Source organism: Passer domesticus, chromosome 11 (assembly GCF_036417665.1).
Source record: "Passer domesticus isolate bPasDom1 chromosome 11, bPasDom1.hap1, whole genome shotgun sequence".
Lineage (NCBI taxonomy): Eukaryota > Metazoa > Chordata > Aves > Passeriformes > Passeridae > Passer > Passer domesticus.
Genome location: NC_087484.1, coordinates 21,616,591 through 21,639,621, shown reverse-complemented (window position 1 = coordinate 21,639,621; position 23,031 = coordinate 21,616,591). Strand labels below are relative to the sequence as shown.

The following is a 23,031-nucleotide window of genomic DNA, read 5'->3' as shown; positions in this document are numbered from 1 at the left end:
TGTTATTGGTGTACCTGGAAGTTTGCTAAAAGTCCCACATAGCTACATTCTACCACCTTTTATGTCCACTGTCTCTGTCCATTTTCCCCATCTTCTTCATAAGGTTTGACTGCTAAGTGGGAATTTTATTAATTACTAAGAGGGAATTATTCTTTAAAGTATGTTGGGCAGAGCCTTTCTTCAGTGAATCTGATTTAAATGTTAGGGGATGGAGAAATACTCAATGGTTTCTGGAGTTTAAAAAAAGTGAACATGGGCTATTTATGGGTTCTCCTTTCCCTTCCAAAACAGAATAGAGAATGAAACATATCCATTCACAGCTAAGCTGCAATATTCATTATTTCCATGAGGTTTTTTTCCCCCCTTTTTACAGCCAGCTTGTTCAGTCAGCTCAAATCTTGCATGTGCCATTTCATGGGGTACCTGGCCTCTTCTCTCCAGACTAAGTCTGTCCAAAGGGTGGTTTTGCAGACTACGAGATGAATGATTGGCAAATTCAGTTTAGTTCACACTTCAAAGTAATCAGGGTTTTACAGTAGAAGTTCTGCCAGCTTTCCAGATTTTCTGAAGAGATTAAACTTGGAGGCTTTTGATCAGCACAAAAATGTGGGAGACTCTTAAGCAGAAGGGTCTGGGCTGGGTCGAATTCACCAAAATGACATTTAATGGAATGTCATCAGATGATATTTAATATTTGGCCTGTGTGTTGTTCCTTATGTAAGAAATATGTGTCCTTTAGGAAATTCTTTCACATGAAATGTTCTCTATGCTATGAGGAAGTGCCCCAGAAAAAGTAGTTTATATTGTTATGCTTCAACTTTACTGAATTGTTTGTGGAGAACTTGGTGCTTCTTTGATGGCATGTACTTCCTTTTCTCTTTCTGCTTAGATGTCCAATGAAATTTGGGAATCAAAAATATTTGTACATTTTATTATAGGGTCTGCCTGCCTGCTCCACTCTAAGGGAAAATTTCAACTGGCATTTTTTTCTTTTGTGCTAATCTTTGTTGGGCTGTTTTGAGAACAGAAGTCTGTTCTTGTGAATTTTTTTTTGGTATGTAATGCAGTAATGATGTTCTGCATCCTTTCCATGCTGTCTGGTGTGTCCCTCTCCCTCTGGCACCAGTGGACTCCTAGCAGGGAGATGCTCCACCCCAGTGCCATTCTTGAGAACAGGCTAGGCAGATAAGATTACACTTTAATTCCCCCCTTTATTTTCCCATTAATTAGTGTCCTCTCACTGCTCTTGTCTACTTTGGTGTTCATTGATGTACCCTGCAAAACTATTACATTACTGCAAAACCAGTGGCTCATTCTATATTAAACTGAAAATGTGTACTTGATGATTACTCTGATAGTGTCTTTGCTGGGCACTTCCTTGGCTAACTGAAATTTATAAATTGCATTAATAAAAGTGCAAAGCTACTCTCCATCCTTATGTTTAGAATGGAATAATTCTGGTTATTCTGGTTTCTGTGCAGTTTTCTGTGATTGAAGAAGTGCCATGAAAGTGGCTTCCCCTGGGATGCCCATTGTTTTTGACCAGCCATTGGAGGCCCTGAAATCAGGAGCTGGGCTGGGGCTGCAGGAAGTTTTTGGGATGGCAGAGGAAGCAATCTGACTGCAATATCCTTCCCATGATTTGGGAAGTGTTTCCCACTTGTGCACATGGCAAAATGCTGCTCTCAGTAGCAGCCTTTTGGTAGTTTAGTGCCCCCAGAACTTCCATGGGGATGATGCAGAAATTATGCAATTTTTAAACTGCTGTTATTAGGTAATTTTAAGTAAGAAATATGTGTATGTTAAACACTGGGATGATGCTGTGGGCACTGAAAAGCACTTGCTGTGTGCCTTGAGGAGCCCCAGGCATGCTGCTGGTGGGACAGGCAGCCCAGTCCTGGCTGTGGCACTGGCACTTGTGCCCTCCTGCCTCTGCCTTGCTCTCCCTGTGCCTGCTTGGCCCTTCCTTTCATGAAGGCTTTCCCCCTCTGTGCTGTGAAAGTATTAACAGCTTAAATATGTGAGGAGTCAAGGGGTAGTCTGCTGCTGAATCCTATTAAGTGCTGTGCTGGAGGAATCGAGGTGCTGTTGGTCAGCTCACAGTGTTTTTCTTCCCTAGCCAGGAAGAAATAGTCAAAATTCCAGAAAGAATCATAGCCAGATGTTTGTCATTGCTTCAGTTTGAGTCTCCTAAATATGGCAAATAAGCTGCCTTAGGACTTATTTTTATCTGACCTCAGAAGAGAAAGTTAGTAATTCACTTTTTTAAATTTGCAATTATTACAGGGTTTGAAAAGAAGGTAACTAAAGCTTTGCATCTTGTGTGCTGTTTGATTCCACTCTGTATTTTTTAGGCCTGTTATTTTGTGTTTGGAAGCTTGACTTTTTTGATGCTACGTAGGAATGTGGTATGGGGTGGGGAAAGGTGAAACCACAGCCATTTTATTGACAGAGATTTAGAGTGTGTGTTTTGTTCATTCAAGTGTTTTTTGGTTTTTGTTTTTTTTTTTTAGGAAAAATATTAACTTAAATTGTATAAGCCAAAATTATTATTTTACAGTTCTCTTGATCTTAGGTGTCACATTATATGTAAAGAAAATTGAGTTGTACTGCAATAAAGAAAAAAACAGTCTGAATATCCCTGTGCAAAAAGTTGATTATGTGTACACATCTTGAAACACAGAAACCATTTAGGAAAATAGTGATCAAGTGTTATTACAGTCCTTGAAATATTAATGTAGTGAATTGAATTCATAACAGTTTGTATGGCTAGGCAGGTGTTTGTTTCTGTTTTCATAATCTAGTGATGCAGCATACTGAAAATCAGCTGAAATCAGTCTTATGCCATTCAGCCAAAATGGCTGTAGGAAATGCTGTGTTCTACAAAAAACCCAAAAATAAGTCCACTGGAAACCTTGTAAACCTTTTTTGTGTGTGGGTGACATTCAAGGTGGGGCCCACAGATGGGTAATTCTGTAAAATATAGGGAGCCTGAAAGGGAAGACAACCCAAAAGCAAACCAAGAATCAACCCACAGGCAGCTAAAGACAGCTACAGAAATTCAGTGTGCTGAGAGGCAGATCAGAGAAATTTGAGGTTTGTGTCTGCTGGAAAAAGGGACTTGGAGCTGAGCAAGGATGGTGTGTCATGGTACTCTCAGGGTTCAGAGCACACAGACTTGGGGATGTGCATTTAGCTAAACAGGGCTGCAAAAGCACACCTGTGTGTCAGCCCTTTCTCCTTGCAACCAAATTCCTGTTTGGAAAGGGCAGTGCTGCCTACTTGGGTAAAAGAGAGACCGTGTATATTGAATATTTAAAAAGCTGTGCTATGGTGGCAATGCCTAGTGTGAGAGATTTACTGTTCAAGGCTGGAGTGTTGGATATGGGAGGGGGGTGGGCCCCTCTCTCTGACTGAGCAGTCATTCATTAATAAAAACAAGAATTAGAAAAGGGGAAAAACCCCACAGCTTTGTAGAGACTCTATTAGAGCTGTCTGGCATGTCTTCAACTGAAATAATGAAGGAAAAAGTGTTGCTGTGCCCTCAGCCCACTTCTCAGGCAGATAGCCTGAAGGGGATGGTGTAGGAAACCCTTGCTGGCAAGGGGGAAGTTGGAAAAGCTTGGCCTTATCTAATCAGACTTGTAGGTATTTATTAACCCATCACTGTGTTATCAAACCTCTGCTCAAAGTACAGGGGGAGTGATGTTAGGACAGCTGGTAACATTTCAGTTTTGCACAAAACAAAAGGGAGTTTTGGCCTTTTCTGTAAAAATACCCAAATTGTATTTGTCTTTTGTCCAAAGAGTCTGTCATAACTGTCTTCTGGATGTTTTAAACTATTTCCTTTGGGCAGATTTCCTCAAAGAAGTGTCAGCCTGGAGTAGCCTAACACCTTGCAGGGGAAGTACAGTCCCTGGGTGCTGTAGCTCCTCTCCTAGGAGAAAAGGCTGGGAGAATTGGGATTGTGCAGCCTGGAGAAGGAAAATCTCTGGGGAGAACTTATTGAGGTCTTTGAGCACCTGAAGGAGCTCCAGGAAAACTGGAGAGGGGCTTGGGACAAGGTTCTGGAGTGGCAGGACAAGGGGGAATGGCTTCCCACTGCCAGAGGGCAGGGATAGATGGGATATTGGGAAGGAATTGTTCCCTGAGAGGGTGGGGAGACCCTGGCACAGGGTGCCCAGAGAAGCTGTGGCTGCCCCTGGAAGTGTCCAAGGCCAGGTTGAACAGGGCTTGGAGAACCTGGGATGGTGGAAGGTGTCCCTGCCCATGGTAGGAGTTGGAATGAGGTGGTCTTTCAAGTCACTTCCAACCTAAACTGTTCTGGAATTCTATGAAAACCCGGGTTAAATCTGGTACATGTGGGCATGGGTGATGGTTTTGAGGCAAAAGCATAAATAATGGAGAAAGACTTGCAATTTTAGTGAGGTGGTGTTTTTTTTTTTTTTTTTTTTTTTTTTTTTTTTTTTTTTTTATGAACAGAGGAAAACAGAATATTTTCTATATTTAAAATTACTTTAAAAAATATAGAGTTTTATTTATATGCATATACATGCATATGAAATGAAGCTGTGCAAGGTCCCAGAAGCCCCAACAGTCTGAGGGTGAGGGGTGGCCAGGCCTGAGGGAATGGCTGTGGAAAGGTTCAGGGGTTTGTGTAAGGAGCAAAGCTCAAGGGGGAAAGAATTGAGATCAGTCTCCTGACTTCTCTTTCTCTTTATTACCTTGTGTGCACAAAGGAGGTGCTTAGACTTTGTGGTATGAACCTGAATTTGGGATCAGCCACCCCAAAGCTGCTCCTCTGTGTGATACTGTCACTGCTGTCACCTGGATGTTTAATTATTAACAAGCAGGAACTCTGGTGCCAAATCATCCAGCAGTGCCTGTGAAATTCTGTCCAAGGATGTGGCCCACGGTGTTAATTAATGTGACTTCCTTCTTCCCCAAGCAGTCTACAGCAGTTTTATTCCAAGTAGTCCAGGCATTTCAGCACAGCACCATTTCTAAAAACTTAGACCATTTTTTGTCTCTACATGCTCTCTACCTAAGTATACATTTTCCAATCTCATTCACATAATTCCCTCCCTTTTGGGAATGTCTTCCCATGTCAACCAGTTGTTGTTTTCCTACTTCCAGGCATCCAGCAAGTCCAGCCACTCAGGAAAAGCTTGTTTGTTGGGTAGAGCTGGTTCAGTGCTCTGACATTGCCTTAAATGATCCTTTAAATGATCATAATTTTAAAGCTACCCTTAATTAAATGAGCCAGAGGCTTCCATTTCTAGAATAATTTGTCTGGCTGTGGATTCTGCTTAAAAAAACCCTGACAAAACCACATCAAAACCAACCACTGAAATCTGAAGACAAAAAAAAAAATCACGGGGAGAGAGTCTTAGAATTTTATTTTTTTTCCTAAACAAAAAAACGCCCAGTATGGAATGTAATAATGGAACTTAAAATAGCTCTGAAATTTTTATTTGGGTTTGCAGCTTCCATAGTCGAGTAAATGATACTTCAGTACTGTGTAGAAATACTGTAACACAATAATTCTTCTTTCTGTAACATAATAACTTCTTTATGAAAAAGAAGAACTTTCAAGATGAAAGTGCACTCTATCTCCTTTTGTGATAATGAGGCTGTATCCTGTGCTCTGGAAGCTGTTAAAAACTCTGCAGAATATTCTTGGTGTGGTCTTAGTAAAGTAACCTGTAGTTGGGACCTGTCAGTATAGAAGGGTGGATAAAATAAATGTATTTAAAATACCCTTCTTTCACAAAGAGTGAAAAGAAAAATTGAAAGACTTGAAGCTTAATTGTTAGATGTTCAGATGATCAAAATAAAATAGTATTTAAGCAATTTGGCTGAGCACATGAAAACAGTGTTTGACAGAGTTGTTACCTGGTGCTTGTTTTTGTGGGGAATCAGGGAGTATTTTCATTGGAGTTACTAGTTCCAGTCAAAATTGAGAAAACTAATAAAGTTCTGAAAAGGAAAACTGCTTTTCCAGTCTGCAGATTGAATACTAGATATGGAGCTGTAAGGTCATCTTGTTTCAGCCATGAAAGCACAAAGTTAATGACTGGTATTCCTTGCCATATTAGATTATTTCCTTCTTTCTAATAAAGATTCTGATGTCCACCCTGTATTCAGAAATGCAGTTTTGTTTATATGTGGCATTAATGATGATTATCAACAGGGAGTTTTGGGGGTGTTTTTTCTGTCTCACGCTTCATTTGGACAGAGATCTAACAGATTACAGAAGGGTTGGAGATAAACAGAGCTATAAACTCACCAAAATGTTTGCATATTTCTGATTAAGAAAGGAAATAACAAGTCTATGTTTAGTTGCCAATTGTCTATTTTTTTTTTAATTTGCCATAAAGTGAAAAATCTCTTTTTCATTAGGAAAACTTTTAAAAGTGCCCCAAAGAAGAAAAACCAATAAAAATCTGTGTTGAAGTGGCCTTTATTTAAATCAGTTTAGTTTGCCTTGGCCGTTCACAGGGTGCTCTGTGTTGGCTGCTTGTGAGTGATGATGTCAAAACTAAACTTCTGTTTCTCAGGCACATCCACTATTAACTAGGAGAATTGTCCCCTGACAGATGCAGATTTCTGTGACACAAAAATCCAAGGTGTTTGCTGGTGCTGGGGTCCAATGGCTCTGGCTGCACAAGAGCTCCATTCTATACCTCAGCTTTATAACTCTTTTTTTCTCCAAACTCTTGACTTTTGGACTGATTTTCCCTTCCAGGTTATCTGCTGCCAAAAGTGGATTTCTTTTTTGGAAAGTTGGAGAAAGGACAGCTTGCCAGTTTTGGAAGATGAGAGTACTAGACCTTATGAAAATATGGGGGTTTTTGGTTTTTAAATTAAAATATGTAAAAGCAGAAAGTTAAGATGTTCTGGAAGACAAGTTTGGGAGGTAGAGAGGAAGCCTTGATTTTGATAATATTGAGCTGTGGTCTACTGAAAATCCTAGGCTGTGAGTTTGTTCTTCTCTCTTCCTAAGCTCAGACATTATGGCAGAGGAGGGATCTGCCATGTGGGAGTGACATTTGAGAAAATACAAATAACATTGGGCTTGATTGTCCCCCTCTGCTCTGCTCTGGTGAGACCCCATCAGGAACACATGGATCTGCTGGAGTGAGTGTGGAGAAGGCCACGGAGATGCTGCAAGGTCTGGAGCCAGGCTGGGAGAGCTGGGGGTGCTCACCTGGAGAAGGGAAGGCTCCAGGGAGAGCTCAGAGCCCCTTCCAAGTGTCAAAAAGGACTCCAGGAAAGCTGGAGAGGGACTGGGGACAAGGCATGGAGTGACAGGACACAGGGAATGGCTTCCACTGCCAGAGGACAGGGATGGATGGGTTATTGGGAAGGAATTGTTCCCTGTGAGGGTGGGCAGGCCCTGGCACAGGGTACCCAGAGCAGCTGTGGCTGTCCCTGGATCCCTGGAAGTGTCCAAGGCCAGGCTGGACAGGGCTTGGAGCAACCTGGGATAATGGAAGGTGTCCCTGCCATGGCAAGGGGTGGAACTGGATGGGCTTTAAGGTCCCTTCCCACCCAAACCATCCTGAGATTGTATGATTCCATAGAACAAAAATTGTTGTCATGACTTTTTTTTTTTTAAACAATACGTTATATCTTACTCCTCTGTCCTAAGCATTCCTAATACTAAATATGTTTATTTTCCTGGTAAAATAAAAAGTACAGATACCTCCTTGAGGCAACAAACTTCAGCTGAGAATGGTTGTTCCATTTTGGTTCTGTCTTAGCATTGAGCAGGGTCTGAAGCTGAAGCTTCTCTTGTCACACAACACTCTCTGTGCTATATCTGCCTGTCAGGGTGTCCTGCTGGCACTTGCACAGCTGAGGGAACTTTTAAAGTTTGATTTCACTATAGAAATCAATTTGAAATAAATCTATTCTGCTTATCAGTCTTCTAATGATAACTTATTAAAATTATCTACGGTATAGTTAGAGCAGGGTAACCAAGGAAAGCTGTTGTTAGCTGCCTATTTCAGGTTTTTGCTGCACTTTTTCCTATTTTTTTAATGTGAAATAATTCAGCTATATTAGTAGTCATTGCCTTGGCAGAAAATAAAGAGTAATTGAGAAGTTTGGAATGGAAAGTATGCCATGTTGTGAATTTGTATTGAAAGCAGGACCTTTATGAAATGCATTCATGCAGCTACTTGCCCTGATGTCAAAATTACAGTAATTAAGAAATTACTTCAAATATTTGGCTTTGTGCTGCTTTTATGCAAATTAAACAATGACATGGAGCTGCCCACTATGTTACTTTCATTTCTGTCTACTTCAAAATGTTCAGCTCTTTGGAAAGGATGGTTATAAATGCAATAAACAACTTGAGGAACCAAATAGTTCTAGGAGGAGTTTTCCCAACGAATTTGAGGCAAAATAATAAAAGACTGTGTTCTGCTTCAAGTTTTCAAACCCCATTTTTATTTTAAAATAAAATTAATACTGTTCTTTCAAAATGAAAGGATACAAAATGATACTGAGCTTAAACTGGGGTTTTTCTTAGCTTTTCATTGTGAATGACACCCAGAATTACAGATGGTAGCCCAAGCAAAATTATTTTACACTTCTAACATTTGGATGGCACCTTTATAGTTTAATTGGTTGCCAATTAAACTAGCTCCAGCCATCTAAATTTCTTCATCCCCAGTTTCTCTTGAAGGAGTGTGGACTTGACAGTGGAGGGAGAGAAGTGCCAGGGATCTGTGCCATAAAGCCTCTTTTTTTTTGAGGAGAGATGAAGGCAGCTAGATTGTCTTCAGGCACGGAACTTGGTGGAGCCTGGAGACGTGGCTCAGTTGAAATGGAAGAAAGCTGTGTGTTAGAATCCAGTTGGGATCATTTTAATGCCTGTGTGGAACTAGCCCTGCACACAGATTCCTTGATCAGTGCACACACAGTTTGGCTGTAAAACTTGTCTGATTGTTAGCAGGCATCTTTCAGGAGTTAATCCAAGTGTGTCAGTTCTGACAAAAGGTGGTTGGAACCACAATTGGTTTTTGTTTCACGAATGAGAAATCAGGGACCTGGGTTACAGACACGTCCTGTTCAAAGGCTGTACCATGAAAAGGCAAGGTTCATATCCCATTTTCTGCACATGAAGTTGGTCAGGGCATTGCTGCCTCCCCACAAACATTGCTGGCTGCAAAGTGTTCCCTTCTGTGGGGTCTGGGAAAAGGAGGTGTACAATCACAGATGTGTGGGTATGGACCTTAAAAAACAAAGGTCCTACTGTATTTGAGGATATTTTCTTCTGTTACTATTTTAATATTTAGCACAAGTCCATAGCATAGTCCATTGAGGAACGACTGAGGGAGCTGGGGATGCTCAGCCTGGAGAAAAGGAGACTCAGAGGTGACCTTGTCACTCTCTACAACTCCCTGAAAGGTGGCTGTGCTCAGCTGGGGCTGGGCTCTTTCTCCAGGCAGCACTGACAGAACCAGAGGACACAGCCTCCAGCTGTGCCAAGGGAAATTTAGGTTGGATATTAGGAAAGAGTTTTTTACAGAAAGGGTGATAAAGCTCTGGAATGGCTGCCCAGGGAGGTGGTGGAATCACCATCCCTGGGTGTGTTTAACAAAGCCTGGATGTGGCACTGGGTGCCAGGGTTTAGCTGAGGTGTTGGGGCTGGGCTGGACTCGATGATCTTTAAGGTCTCTTCCAACCTGGTCATTCCGTGAATAGCAAGAAATGTGTTTCAGTTAAAAATTAAAAAACTTGATTTCCAAAATTCATTTCTCCAGGCATAAATGTCTCCTGTGGGAGAGTCTGTAACCTGCATGGGAAATGTGCAGGAGGCAGCAGAGAAAGAATGTAATTTATTGGAGATGTGGCTTGCCATTACCTGTATCATTCCTTATTTCATTGTCACCATTTAAAAACCAAAGCCCATACCCACAGAGTCTTCTGGAAGCACAGATTTTGGCTAAGAAAGTGCAGCTGTATTCTTACCAAGAAAATACCTTTTTATACATCACAAAACCTGTTCAGAAAAAGAGATGAGTACTCATATTCACGTACCATGTCAGCACTCAGCCTGGCATCTCTGTACCATCTGCAGTCACTGAGAACTGCATCATTTCTCCTGACTTGCAGTTTTATTTAGCATTAAAGAAACTTTTTGAATGACTTGTGTTTGCACCAGATGAAGTCACCTGACTGAAGCTGTGGTTGCTCTTTACAGGTACCATGGCTGCTGAAAGCCTGAGTGAGAGATACAAACCCAACTTCTGTCACTCTCTGTCCTGCTTCTGTGCTTTTCTCTGAGGTTACAGGGTTGGAGTCACTCAGCTTTGCTCACACCACTGCAGATACCAAAGCTATTTCAGGTTTGCAGCACTGCAGAGCTGTCAGACTTTTCTCTATGAAATCTTAAGGGTTTTTTTAAAGTATTATAGAGGCATTTGCATGGTTCTAAAAACATTGACAGTTTATATCTTTTTCCTGTAAGAAACTATTACTTTTGATTTTTTAATGCACCTCATAATGTGAAACTATAGTGAAACTATTTCCCCAATATTCCCCTTGTTTTTATCTTTTAAGCCTAAAATAGCACATTCTTGCTCTCAGATATTTTAATTTGCATTGTATTGAATTATTCTAATTCTATCACTACTTTGGCTTTAAAGTGAAGAAGGGTAGATTTAGTTGAAATGTTGAGAAGAAATTCTTCCCTGTGAGAGTAGTGAGGTCCTGGCACAGAGTACCCAGAGCAGCTGTGGCTGCCTCTGGATCCCTGGAAGTGTCCAAGGCCAGGTTGGACATGGCTTGGAGCAGCCTGGGCTAGTGGAAGGTGTCCCTGTCAGGGGATGGAATTGGATGAGTTTTAAGGTCCTTTCCTACCCAAATCATCCTGTGATTCTGTGATGATTTATTATAATGCCTCATACTTTTAAAGTAGGTACAATTCTGAGCGTGTAGATTCATCACAGGACCCCGTTCCTGCTTTGATGGGAAAGTCAAAGAGCCTTCCATCACTGGACTTGTCCAAATGAACAAAACCACAGTGGCATCAAGGCTGCCAGTGTGTTCTGCAGGATAACCCAGTCATCCAGAATGGTGCCACACCCTGTCCCCACAGCTGGGGGACTTTTTTGTGGCTCAAGGTGGAGCTTGGTGGCCTTGCAACTCCTGCTGCACCCTGCTAGGTTTTTGTGTTTCTGGAATGGGCTGTGACAGCCTTTTGGATTCTTTCCTGGGTGATGCAGATGGGCTGGTGTGTGGGTTCAGAAATGCTGTTTTTCCCCTGGCAGCTGCTGCAGTGCGAGGTGCTGGGAGCAGGCTGGGTGACTGAACCAGCAGCCCCAGGTGTCGCTGGTTTGGCTGTGCTGTGCAAGTCCCCCCTTCTCTCCTGTGTTGCTGTAGCTGCTTTCTGCTGCTGTTTGTGGCTTTGTCCCTAGTTTGGCTCTCAGGAAGGGTTAGTGACTGAGTGAGTTTCTCGAGGGAGAGGTTCATTGAAAGGATTGCCCAGGCAGCGTGGTGTGAGGAGGTTCCGTTGGGTTCCCGCTGTCCGCAGGCATTTCCAGCCTGCCTGGTGTGGCCTGGGGTTCCTGGTGTGGGGAGGAGTGAGGGGTCTGTGTGGAGCAGGGATTTGGCAGCTCCTGCCCCAGGCCACAGCCCTCAGCTACACAAACAAACGTGTGGGTTTGTCAGGGAGCCGCAAATAGCCCGCAGCTGGTCTGCTCAGCTCTCTGCTGACCCTGCTGGGAGCAGCAGGCTGGGGTAGCTGACCTCCCGTGGCCCCTGCCAGCTTCAGTTCCTCTGCCTCTGTGAAGGGTTTTTGGATGGAGTCCTCCATATTATATGTTTGTGTGTTACAGTGATAAAAACAATGTGAACAATCTTTATGATATTTTTTTCTGGTTTATAAAGATGCCATTTGTTTTTGCTGTAAACTTATGCTTGTTTATTCTTATTAATCTCACTGTAACTTTTTTTTTGTTGCTTCCTTAGTCAAAATGTTATGGCCAGACATTATTGACAGAAGTTTACAAGCATCTGAATTTGATTGAGTCAGACTACTTTGGAATTGAGTTCCAGAATATCCAGTCATATTGGGTGAGTACAGTTCCCTGACAAATCTAGTATAATAAAAATGTTGGGTGAATGCAGTTCCTTGGGTGACAAAAATTTCTCAGTCTGCTGCAGTTTCCTGTAGTCTCCTGTGGGATTATCTCTTGGATTCTTGTAAATCTGTTTCACTCAGCAGAATGACAAGAGCTATTGAAGAAGGGAGGAAACAGATCCTGCTTCTTGTTAAGTCTCAGAAATTGTATAAAGAAGCTAAATAGCTGCTGATGTTCCCACTTGCAGGGACAGAAATAAAATCCTCCTTTCCTCTGAAAGCAGAAACATGAACTCAAAGTGTACTCTGCAGAGCACTTATAAAATCAAATTATGGTGTTTAATTTTGGTAGTGTTCATATTTATCCTCAGTTAATTCAGTCTTCAATTAATTTTCCTGAAGAGCCATTCCAAACCTCTTTCTAATCAACAAAAACCTCAGCAGGCACACAGACCTGCAAGCTTTTTAAATCATTGATCTAGATCAATGCTGACACCTTTAAGCCTCCTAGTCACTTATCCTGTACCTTGCAAAGAGGACAGTGTGGCTTCTAAACTAGAAAATGTTCCCCAGACTTTCCTTTCATTTGATTTGTTTTGGTTTTTTTTAACTTTTTAAAATTACTTTTTTTAAGATTTAGGACTCAAATGCAGAGAATATGATTGAGAACATAGGGAATGCTAATGGCACTCTCCATGCTGCTCTTGAGCTGAGGAAATACACTAAAGCTTGTTTAGTTTCTGCTGCTTGTGCGTGGTGTCCAAACTGTTCCTGCAGCTAATAATGTTCTTAAAATCCTCAGCTGTCTCACAAACAGAACAGTAACTAGTAAGGACCAAACATAATTGTCTTGTAACAATTTTCTGTTTGGTAGAGTGGGGAAAATAAAAAGGTTGAGCTTCCAGAATATTTTGCATTGCTTTTGTGGATTCTCCTTTTACTAGAACAATAGTCTTTCTTGTAAAACATGCTTGTCAAAAGGGAAAAAATGGTGGGAAGTTAATATTGAGCCTTAAGTAGCTAGGGATGAGTGACAGAAATAGCACAGAAGGGAAAAAAAGCATTGGACCTTTTCATGTTCTGCAGACTTGCTGTAATTCTGCAGCCTGGCTCCTGTCAGACTGTGGCTTTTGGCATGACTCCTGCCCTCTTGGCACTGGGGCTCTGCTTTTGCTGACCTGGCTCTTCTGTCCAGATGAGCTTTAAGCACAGATCAGTGGCTTTTGTATTGATGCATGAGAAATGTCAATTCAAATAGATAAGTACAGTTTTTGTAAAGCAAAGGAATTACAGCATTGAGGAAGAAATGCTACTCATAAATTACTGTTTAATTTGAATTTACTTTTGATGTTTTCATATTATATTAAATAAGAATGTAAGTTTGTAATTTTTTTCTCTCCAATTTCAGATTTGGCTGGAACCTATGAAACCTGTTATTAAACAAGTACGGAGTAAGTAGTTTTAAAAAAGGAAGTTTTCCTTAATTTGCATCTTCTTTATGTGGGTTGCTTTCACAATTACTACTTGATTTACTGGTTATGCTTCCCTGTAAAACACACATGGCAGGGGTGAGAGTGGTTCCTGCTGGGGCATGCTAACCTGACATTTTAATAGGCAGTATGTGGTGGGTGGAATGGAAACTTCCTGCGGGCAGGGTTCTTTCTCTGATAAATATCTGGATAGGTTGGCTCAGCTGGTGTTGTACTGAAGTGAAATATAACACTTGCTGTGTTAGCTTTTGGAAGTTGTGTTGTCATACCGTGGGAAGAAAAAGGAACATTTTGGCTGATTCCCATGGCAGCTCTTTCCACATGCTCAGGAGCAGAAGTGGGGATCTCCCACCTGGGTGGTGGCTGCAGTGTCAGAGCCTCTGCCTTGGCTGTGGAGTGTGGCCTTGTCTTTATACCACCTAAAAAGTGTTAATGTGACAGGCAATTTAAAGCCCTGAAACTGCTGAAGAATGCAGCTTGCTGGTTGGTTCTTCAGATGTTGAAAGAATAGATCCAGCTTTTTGTTTTTTCTCAGTAGAACACAGTTAAGCAATTTGTTTGTTTTGTGGTTGTGATTGTAGAGGCTTTGTGGAGGAACAAGATCAGGAGGGTGTGGTGGATTCCTACTGCTTTGCAAATCTTGATTGAAATATGTTGAAAATGAGTACTGGGAAGTAGCTTTTAGCTACTCTTCTGTCTAAAATTGATTGCCAGAAAATATGAAATCATCAATTCTAGCTCATTTTGTAACTTTAAGGTCATGATTTTTGACTTTTGTCAGCACTGTTTTTTAAGCAGAAGAGTCAAATCATCTATAAAATAAGGCTCCTTTGGGAGAGTACAGAATATTTTAACTCTATTTTCCCTGCCAAAAAGATGTTGTGAGTGCTGTCTTTTTATATGCTCCTGGCTAGGAGGAATTATATCCCAGTCAAAAAATCTTGTGGATCACAAGTGCTGCTTGGTTACTCCTTCTGTATCCTCTCCTATAGTATATAAATTGTGGAAACTTGACCTTAGACTACAAACAGTGTTCCCTGGTGATACAAACATTGTTCTAAAATGGTCTCAAATCATGGGGATGTACTAAGATTTATGGCTGCTTTGCAGTCTGCCACCCATGTTGTGTTGCCAGTGAAATGGAAAGATTTATTTAATTTTTTTGTTAATATTACTCTGTAAGAGATACCAGTCAGTTGTCTGGCAAATGTTCATGTTCTGAAATCAATTTTAAATTGACTAAAATGTCCTCTTTTCTATATATTGGGGCTTTTTTTTTCCCTGTAGAATGTAAATATTTTGAAGTTAAACTTCTAACTTTTGGTCCAGCAGCAGGGGAACACAGATGTTATGGGTTTTGAGGTGATGTTGCTCAGACTTGTTGGTTGATGTTGCTGGTGATTGCTGTGTACCTGCAGACAGGCACTTCTGAGTCTTTGACATCTCTCTAAAAACAGAAGTTCTTGGTTTACTCCCAGTTAGTTTTGGCTGTGTGACATCCATTGAACTTTGTCTTGTGTGATAAGGTTTGGAATTTTTTAATTAATTTCAAATGAATGCAGTCAGTTTTACTAGTGAACCACTCCAGGTGGGAAGGAGTTTGGATCCAAATTTTCAGGTTCCTAACAGACACACAGTATCAGGTTGACATTTGGGTACCTTCTCTGAGGTGCTGCTACTTTATATAAATCAGAGTTGTCTTCACCATTCCTGCCTGGGTAATTTTTTCTCGCATCCTTTTTGTTTCTTACTTTTGCTCAGACTTGGCTTCTTAAAATAAATTCTGCATCTTGATTAAGACTGGGCAAGTGTTTATTTTCCTGATTTGAGTGGAACTTATTCATAGAGGAAAGGCAAGACTGGCTAAACAAAAAGAGGAGGGTTGTGCTACAGAAGCAAATATGCAGTATTATGTTTTAAATTTTTTATATTTATTATCATTTGATGTAAATGATGCTTGAAACACTTCCAATATTGCTCCCACATTAATACTTCCACTTGATTGGCATCAGTAATGTGCAGGACTGTTCTTAACCTTGTGGAGGTCTTCCAGAGGCTCAGAGTATTTTCAGAAATTTGATGTAAAATTTTGATCTTTTAACTGGGATCATTAAAACTATTTATTTCCCTCACTTGGGCTATGTCTAGAACTGTAGAATCCTTAGTCTCTGCCAAATGTGGGCTTTCTGTGTCATTACAGGGTGTTATTTCCAGCCTCCTTTCATTTCTAGATGCTACACTGTAATTAGGATGTGGATTTTTGGTTTTTTTTTTTGTTGTTGACCAAAGCTTTGGTAATTCTGGAATTGGAGGCTGGGAGCTGCTCTTGTCACAGCTGTGATACTCTGTGAGTTCTCCCAGCTACTTGTCAAAAAGCAAAGTTTGTTATTTGCTCATTAGCAAACGAGAGGATGGGTGAAGGAATGTTTGGCCTGTGGGAATGAGTTATTCCAGACAGAAAAAAATCAGTGTACTTTGGGGCTGATGGGGTTAAACTGGACTGTTTTAAGCTTTGAGAGATCCTGGTGCTTAAAATAAATTAAAAAGTAGGCTGCTTGTGCTCCAACAAGTTTGATTTATTTTTAATTTGGCTAAGTTTACTTTCAAACAGCAGTAGCACGAGGACACTGGGGGCACAGCCTGGCTCTGGTCCAGGGGGTGCCTGTGCACATCAGGTGGATGCTCAGCAGGCTCCTGGCAGCACAGCCTGCCCAGTGCTTTGTTTGCCTCTGCAATACTTGGCCTCATTTGCTTTCAGGCAGGAAAAACAGTAGGAAAACAGTGGTGCCCAGTCCTGGCATGGTGAGAGGTTGTTGTAGCCTGGAGGAATTCCTTCAGAAATCCAGGTGGAACAGGGATTGTGGCTCCACAGGCTGAGTTGTGATGCTGGAACTGATAATTTAGAGCATTAGGGACTGTTCCCAGCAGTGACCAAGGGTTCTCTTCAATTTTAAAACTTAAATTAGTTTTCTGGAAATGGGAGGAGATGTGTATTACCAGGCATGCTGGGAGCAGGGTGCAAACACCCTTTTATCTCCATGGGGAGCCATCAGGTCTGCTGGCATCACTCCTGATGGTGGAGGTGGGTGTTGGGAGCCTGTGGGATGTGTCTCCCTTCTGGGACCCTCTCCCTGGGTCACCTCTGATGGTCTTTTATGCTGCTTTGGGGTATTAGAGATTTCTCATTGCATGAAGCTGTTTTTCCAGTTTCAGCCTGCAGATTCACCTTGTCAGTGGCATCCAGGTTCCTCTAGAAAACAGCTGCTTTATCTCACTTGACATGAACAATCAACACCAGAGCCTGCTGTGGCTAGCTGGGATTTAAAGCTGGCTAGAATTTCTTTGTATTATTTCTCTGCCTGTTGGCAAACAGAATGTGCATGTGTTTATGAAGAACATGGGGTGTTTTTGTGAAATGACCAACTTTTCTTCTAGGACCAAAGACTACAATGCTTCGTCTGGCTGTAAAGTTTTTCCCTCCTGACCCGGGTCAGCTGCAAGAGGAATATACTAGGTAAAGTCTTTTTAGAATTATTGGACATGCTTTATACACTGAATTAATAGAGTAGGAAGGCAGCCCAGCTGCTTTCAAGCAAAACTGAGGTGGAAGATGAGTAAAAGAGCACTTACAGTGGATGTTACAGTGTCAGCAGCCATGTGTTGGCAGATGAATGTTATCAGAAAAAATACTTTTCAAAACAGAAAACAGCACAGGTTAGGGCTTTCCACCATCCTGGTGTCAAGGGAGTCAGAGTATACAGAAAATGCTAACATTTATAAACACTGTCTATAAAAAATAAATATAAAATGATCAGTACATATTTTAATAAGTGATTTAAACTTTAAACGCACTTTACTGTTCACAATTTTAACCCTGCTCACCATGGGTTGTTTTTGTGGATTGCTAATGGATCTGTGGTCAGTTAAGCAGCCCTATCCACCTGCTGGCACCTGGGGACCTGGTTTGCAGTCTGCCTCTAACAAGGACATTACCCAGATGTTGGTGTTTGAAGAGCTCATTTAGTGCTTTTCACAGTTTCACTACTTTTAATTGGAATTCCTCTCAGAGAGGTTCCTTATTATCCTTCAGATGTATTTAAGAACAAGCCAGCATGACAACAGTTGTGACTGTCTCTTCTGAGGAGAAATACTCTCTGAATATTTCCTTTGCACCAAGTTTTCTTATTTTAACTGCTGCTCCATATAGGGAATTCATTAGGAATACAGCTTTTTAGAGCAGGAACTGTATTTTGCCTATTTATTGAGTATTTATGGTCTGCACTTAGAGCATCTGGGTAGTTAATGATGCTGTTAATGATATTGTATTCTCTCTTGTGAGTGTACTAGAGAAACTGAGAGCTCATCAGACATACAGAAAGCAAAGCATACTTTTTGAGAAGCCTTAAATACATACTTACAGTACTTAAAAATTTAAAAAAATCCCTATGATTCAAAATTTAGAACTTTTAGTACCTTTTACTTCAGGAATAAAGTTTTAAAATAAACTCTTCTTTAAACAAATGTTAGTGCTATCTCTTAGGGTATAATTCACTGAAGAGGAACCAGTCTGTTAGTTTGAAGGTTTATAGTAGTGAGTTCTTGCCTCTTTACTGGAGTCCTTAGTGTATCTCCTTCCAAGTAAAAGGAACAGCATACAAAACTGTTAAACAGAAATTATTGCTCTTTAACAACTGAATGGGAAATATTTTAGTTGAACGAATACAGCAGTATAAGAAAAGTAAATTGAACTTCTTACTGTCTTTGTAGGCTGCTAATATAGTTCTGGAAAACACAACTGCTGAGTAGACTAGCTGAGTGCTAACAGAAATGTTTATTAGTTTTCCTAACAAAATACTGGAATCAATTATATTCTTCCATATTTTTTTCTAATAGATAAGATCACTTGAAATGTTCTTTAAGTTTCTTTCCAGTTAAAAATGACACCTGCTGTTACTGCACAGTTACTGCTTGAAACATGGTTTTCCTTCTGCTTCCTTGTTCCTGTGAGTCTCTCTGTGCTGGTAAATGGCACTGGAACAGTCACAGGTTATTTTGGTTTGGTTTGGCCTGGCTCCTTGGTAGCCAGGCTGTTGTGTTGTTCTTTGGAGAGCAGAAGGATCAGGAGGTGCTGCTTTTATAAGCTCCTGCTCAGTTGTTGTGTTGTGTTTTCACATGTCAGGATGGTGTGTGTAACTCCAGCCCTTGCACCTCTCCTGCAGGTACCTGTTTGCATTGCAAATCAAGAGGGACCTGGCAGAGGAGAGGCTGACCTGCAGTGACAACACAGCTGCCCTGCTGGTCTCCCACCTTCTGCAGTGTGAGTATCCCACTGCTGATGGTGCCACTGCTAACCCACATTCAATCACACATGGAAGCTTTTGGTAACTGAAAGAAGTCTCTGTCTCAGTATTTCCTTCTCCACACACTGTAAAGATGTTGGTTTTCAACCCTGGGACGGTCATCAGGGCTGGTGTGGGGAGGAACAGCTGGTGCTTTTGTACCAGGTAAATTTGGTTTCTGAGGGGTAGTACAAAACCAGCCCCTTGCTGTTTCCCTGGCTCTGCAAGCTCTGTTGCCAGCACTCTTCAGACAGCTGTTCCCACCTGTCTAGGTGCTTCCTTGGCTCCACTTCTCACTTTCCCTGTGCCTGGGAGGAGATGGCTGTGCAGGAACTGGGCTGAAACACAGCTGAGAGCCATGCTGGAACAGGTTCTGCAGTGGGGCTGTCAGCAGCTTTCCTCCTCGCTGGGACTGAAAATGGAAATGGGAAGCAATTTATCAGGAAGCACTCCATGCTGCTGCTGGCTCAGTCTGTACATGCTTAAAGACCTAAAACTTGGCCTTTGAGATGAGGAGGTTGGAAACCCTGAGTTCAGACACCAAATTTCTGGAGCAGCAGCTGAAGTGTTCACAGGTCTGCAATCCAACCTGCAGACAGAGCCTTTGGTGGCTCTTGGCTGGCTGGAAGCAAAAGCTGATCAATTATTTTTCTTCACATGTGCACTGCTAAATAGTTATGGATTGTCTAATTCTGCAATGCAATATAACAATACAGTTATAATAGTATTTCTTCTGGTGATTTTATTGGAAGAGCAAATCTGTATTGTGTGTGTGGCACCACTAAAACCTGCTCATGGTTTTCCAGCACTGTGGAGCTGATGAGAGACTCTCACCATCAGGCCTTGCTTAGCCTGATTCTGCTCTTCTGGAAAATGTCAGAGAGAACAGGTTCATTTTCAACAGAAATTATTTTACAAAATATTCAGTATTTTTGACTCATTCCTTCTTGTGCTGGCTGGGTTTTAAACAGGATTTGCTGTGTTCTTGTTAAAGAACAATCCCATTCCTTTCTCTGACAGTAGCTGATGGCAGATGCCCTCAGACACAGGGCAAGCATATGGCAACTCTTCCTTTTCCACATCCATCCCATAATCACTGCACACACAGCTCCACAGACTGACTGCATCTGTTTGGTTGCCCTTGTGTTTGTCTATTTTTTGAATTTTCTTACATTTTTTGCATCCTTCCACAGAAATGAGCTTCACAACTTAGTTTTTGGGAAGTTCTTAGAACAACAGATGTACTTTCATATTTTAAAACTTTTTGGTTTTGAATTTAATCTTGCAACTTCATCTTTTTTTCAGAAAAAGTAAATTCCTAAAATTTATTTATTCAACTTGTAATTTTTGTATACATTTGCCACATGTTCTGCCTGCCTTGTGCTTTTGTGTTCCAAGCCAAAGGCTTCTGATTGTTTTGTGTTGTATCAGGTGGAAGCTGTTCTGTTCTTTACAATAATGCTTTTTTCTTCTGTAAATATTCCTAAATTCACAGCATTGCATCTGAAAAACATGGATATGTGGAGACCAAAATTCCATCTGCAACTTTTTATCTTCCCAAGTAGCCTTGTCTATTACTATTTTACATATATATACTAAAAAATAAATTGAAATATGCTATTTAGTATAAGGTGTCTGTAAGGAGGAAATGTTCAGACCACCTCACAGGTCTTCTAAAAGTTTCACATCTGGCACCCTTAAGAAGTCTAAATTTTCCAGACAATGTTCAAATACTGAACATCTGAACATACTGAACATTGTAATCTGCAGGAAGTCAGCTTGGCATAAATGTGATTTTTAGTAAAATGAAGCTGGATACAAAACATCATGCACAAATTTGAAGCACTTAAAGGTCTCTCTAATTCCTTACCAAATATTTTGTCAGGGTTCCTTTTCCATTGTCTCTTCTTACTCTAACATTGTTTTGTTTTCTGTTGTAGCTGAAATAGGAGATTTTGATGAATCAGAAGATCGAGAACACCTTAAAACAAATCAGTATTTGCCAAACCAGGAAAAACTTGAAGGAAAGATCCTGGAGTTCCACAGGAAGCATGTGTAAGTGAGGGTTAATGAAACCACTGAGGGAACCCCTGGGCAGCAGATGGGCTTCCCTGGGCGAGGTTGAGCAGCTGCATGACAGGATGACACTAAGAGTGTGTAAATTAATCATCATTTACCTTGAGCAATAAAGTTTGGTGTAGCAATAGTTGCATAGTCAGGATGGAGTTGTTGGGCAGTAATTTTTCCTCAAGTGATTTTTGCAGTGTGCCTTTAATAAGGCCCCAAAGAAAGCTTACATGTAATAATGTGTTTAGGCAAAATAATTCTTTAAGTTTCCATTCTACAAAGTTTAAGCTCAATTTTGCCAGCATATGCAGAGCTCTTGCTTTTGTCTAAATAATTAGAAATCAATTGCATCATGTTCTTTTGCTACACATTAAGCATAAGGGAGATGGAGAAGGATGGAGGGACTGGGGAAGAAATAACTTCCATCAGAATTCATGCAATACCTTATCTTACAGCTGGGTATTTTTGAAATAAGGGAAGACTATTGGTGGCAAAGAAACTCTGCCACAAATATAAAATTAGTTCCAGCATGGAGTCAGGAACTGCAGGAACTTATTTTTCAGTAATTTTTGAGACCTTGCATATTAGGATTTAGGAATTTGAAGTTCTTTTAAAAATTGTGAATGTCCACACATGCATTTTATTGTGTTTTAATCCAAACTTAGATTTTCCTTTGCTCTCTGTGGGTGAACTCATGGATTGTTGCTGACTGATTTTCTTTTAAGACAGACCAAAGGTTTTTCAGGGCAGCATCTGTGTTTAAAGACGCATCCTGTGGTATTGGGAAATTGGTTCCTGAGAATTTCAGTAATTAGGTATTTGCTGTTTGTGATCAGTCATTTTAACTTGTACTGAAATTATTGCTAATGATGAAATTTTAGTTTGTTGATTCTTCATGAAGTCAGGTTAGCTTTTTGTGCTTTTGAACCTTTGAGGTGCTTGTGGAAATGATGAAGAAACAAAAGAAATGTTTAAGTAATTTAAAGTAATTTTGAAGTAAATTAAAATATATGCTAGGATTCTTCACCTTGGGAGAAAGTAGCCAGAGTAGGAAAACCATTAATTTCATTATTTTTCTCTTGTTTGAAGAAAAATGCTGAAATAATTAGTAATTTCAGCAAATTAAAAGGGGAAACACCCTTTTCACAGAACTTGCAGCAGCATTGTGATACTACTGCAAGGTGCTGTGGAGTCTGAAGCTACCAATGGGTCATGCAAGGTTTTGATGACACCATGCAGGGTAGGCTGATGGCTCTCAAATATGAGGAGAAATGTGGGATTTTTAGATCTAAGTACCCCCAGAGCATGGACAGAGCAGCCCAGCATTAGTCACATACCAGGGCTCTGTTCAGTTGCTTCTGCTTGTGGGGAATTTTCCTGGTTTGCTCCTCTTGATGGAAAGGTGGTGACTGCCTTCTGAGTCAGGGACTGGTAGTTCTGTTAAATAGATTTGAGGGTTTTTTTCAAACAAGTTACTTCTAATCATTGGTTACAGTAATAGTTTGTATTTTTGCCTGTCAGAAAGGTTAATAGGTAAAGATTCCTTGCTTCATAAATGTACTTTTCAAAATTCATTTAAGCATTGCATTTAATACAGCCATGTTATTAAAATGTTTGTAAATCTTATTTTAAGGCAGGTACATGCAAGCCATGTTCAGATTAACAGCTGAGGCATAAGATTAGAAAAGGTTACCTTTGAATGTTTGTGATACCTGGTTACCTTGAAGGTACATTTCAAATTTCCCCTGTGCATTTGGAAACATATTTTTTTGAGAAATGTCATTTTGCAAGCAGTGCAGTCTTAAAATTAGCTGTGGCTTCCAAAGTTTAACCCCAGCTCAGCCCCATGCTGCTGCTGGCTGCCCCTTGGTGGGTTGGGAGAGAGATTTGGAAGGGTGAAAGTGGGAGAATTCACAGCTTGAGGTACAGACAGCTTAAATATGTGGAACAAGAGCCACACACACACGTGCAAAGCAAAAACAGGAATTCATTCCTTACTTCCCACTGGCAGGCAGGTGTTGAGCCATCCTCAGGAAAG

General features: G+C 40.8%; 1 protein-coding gene across 9 annotated transcripts in view; it reads left to right on the top strand.

Moving 5' to 3' along the window:
• Nucleotides 1-23,031, top strand: part of FARP2 (FERM, ARH/RhoGEF and pleckstrin domain protein 2) — a 73,453-nt gene that overhangs the window by 7,524 nt on the left and 42,898 nt on the right. For 8 of the 9 annotated variants that reach the window (XR_010369804.1, XR_010369803.1, XM_064435720.1 and 5 more), the window contains 5 exons: nt 11,986-12,090; nt 13,506-13,548; nt 17,023-17,101; nt 18,807-18,904; nt 20,867-20,981. Coding sequence is in view for 7 of the 9 variants with exons in the window: in XM_064435720.1 (XP_064291790.1) it covers nt 11,986-12,090; nt 13,506-13,548; nt 17,023-17,101; nt 18,807-18,904; nt 20,867-20,981 (440 nt within the window). In the remaining 2 variants the exon portion in view is untranslated. Of the gene's footprint in view, nt 1-11,820; nt 11,866-11,985; nt 12,091-13,505; nt 13,549-17,022; nt 17,102-18,806; nt 18,905-20,866; nt 20,982-23,031 lie in introns of those variants that run through there. The other variant, XM_064435725.1, reaches the window with a different exon arrangement.